The sequence below is a fragment of the Penaeus monodon genome, chromosome 22 (genome assembly GCF_015228065.2).
Source record: "Penaeus monodon isolate SGIC_2016 chromosome 22, NSTDA_Pmon_1, whole genome shotgun sequence".
NCBI lineage: Eukaryota > Metazoa > Arthropoda > Malacostraca > Decapoda > Penaeidae > Penaeus > Penaeus monodon.
The window spans coordinates 19,970,601-19,970,911 of NC_051407.1; the positions used below are offsets into that span (position 1 = coordinate 19,970,601).

At 31.5% G+C, this 311-nt stretch overlaps 1 protein-coding gene across 8 annotated transcripts in view; it reads right to left on the reverse strand.

Moving 5' to 3' along the window:
* LOC119586978 (required for meiotic nuclear division protein 1 homolog) overlaps positions 1-311 on the reverse strand; it is an 11,528-nt gene that overhangs the window by 1,848 nt on the left and 9,369 nt on the right. For all 8 annotated transcript variants that reach the window (XM_037935716.1, XM_037935720.1, XM_037935718.1 and 5 more), the window contains one exon: positions 124-286. In XM_037935716.1, coding sequence (XP_037791644.1) covers positions 124-286 — 163 coding nt within the window. The remainder of the gene's footprint in view (positions 1-123; positions 287-311) is intronic.

The following is a 311-nucleotide window of genomic DNA, read 5'->3' on the forward strand; positions in this document are numbered from 1 at the left end:
TTTAAATACTATAAAAGAATTACAAGAATATTCATCTTTTTCTGTAGATTGCACTAAGTATGACTGCTTTAATAAGCAACTACAGATATAATACCTGAGGTCACTAACGAAAGGAATACTTACCTCAGATACATATTCAATCTTTTCTATATACTTGTCCAGTGAGGATTCCCAGATTCCTAATTTCACAGACATGGCCATAGCATTGCTGAATGTATACTTTTCTAAATCTGTTTGTCCTTCAGTATTCAGCATGATTTTGTCCTTAACCAATCTTGTTTTAGTTCTATAAGAAGAGTTTGAAACATTAG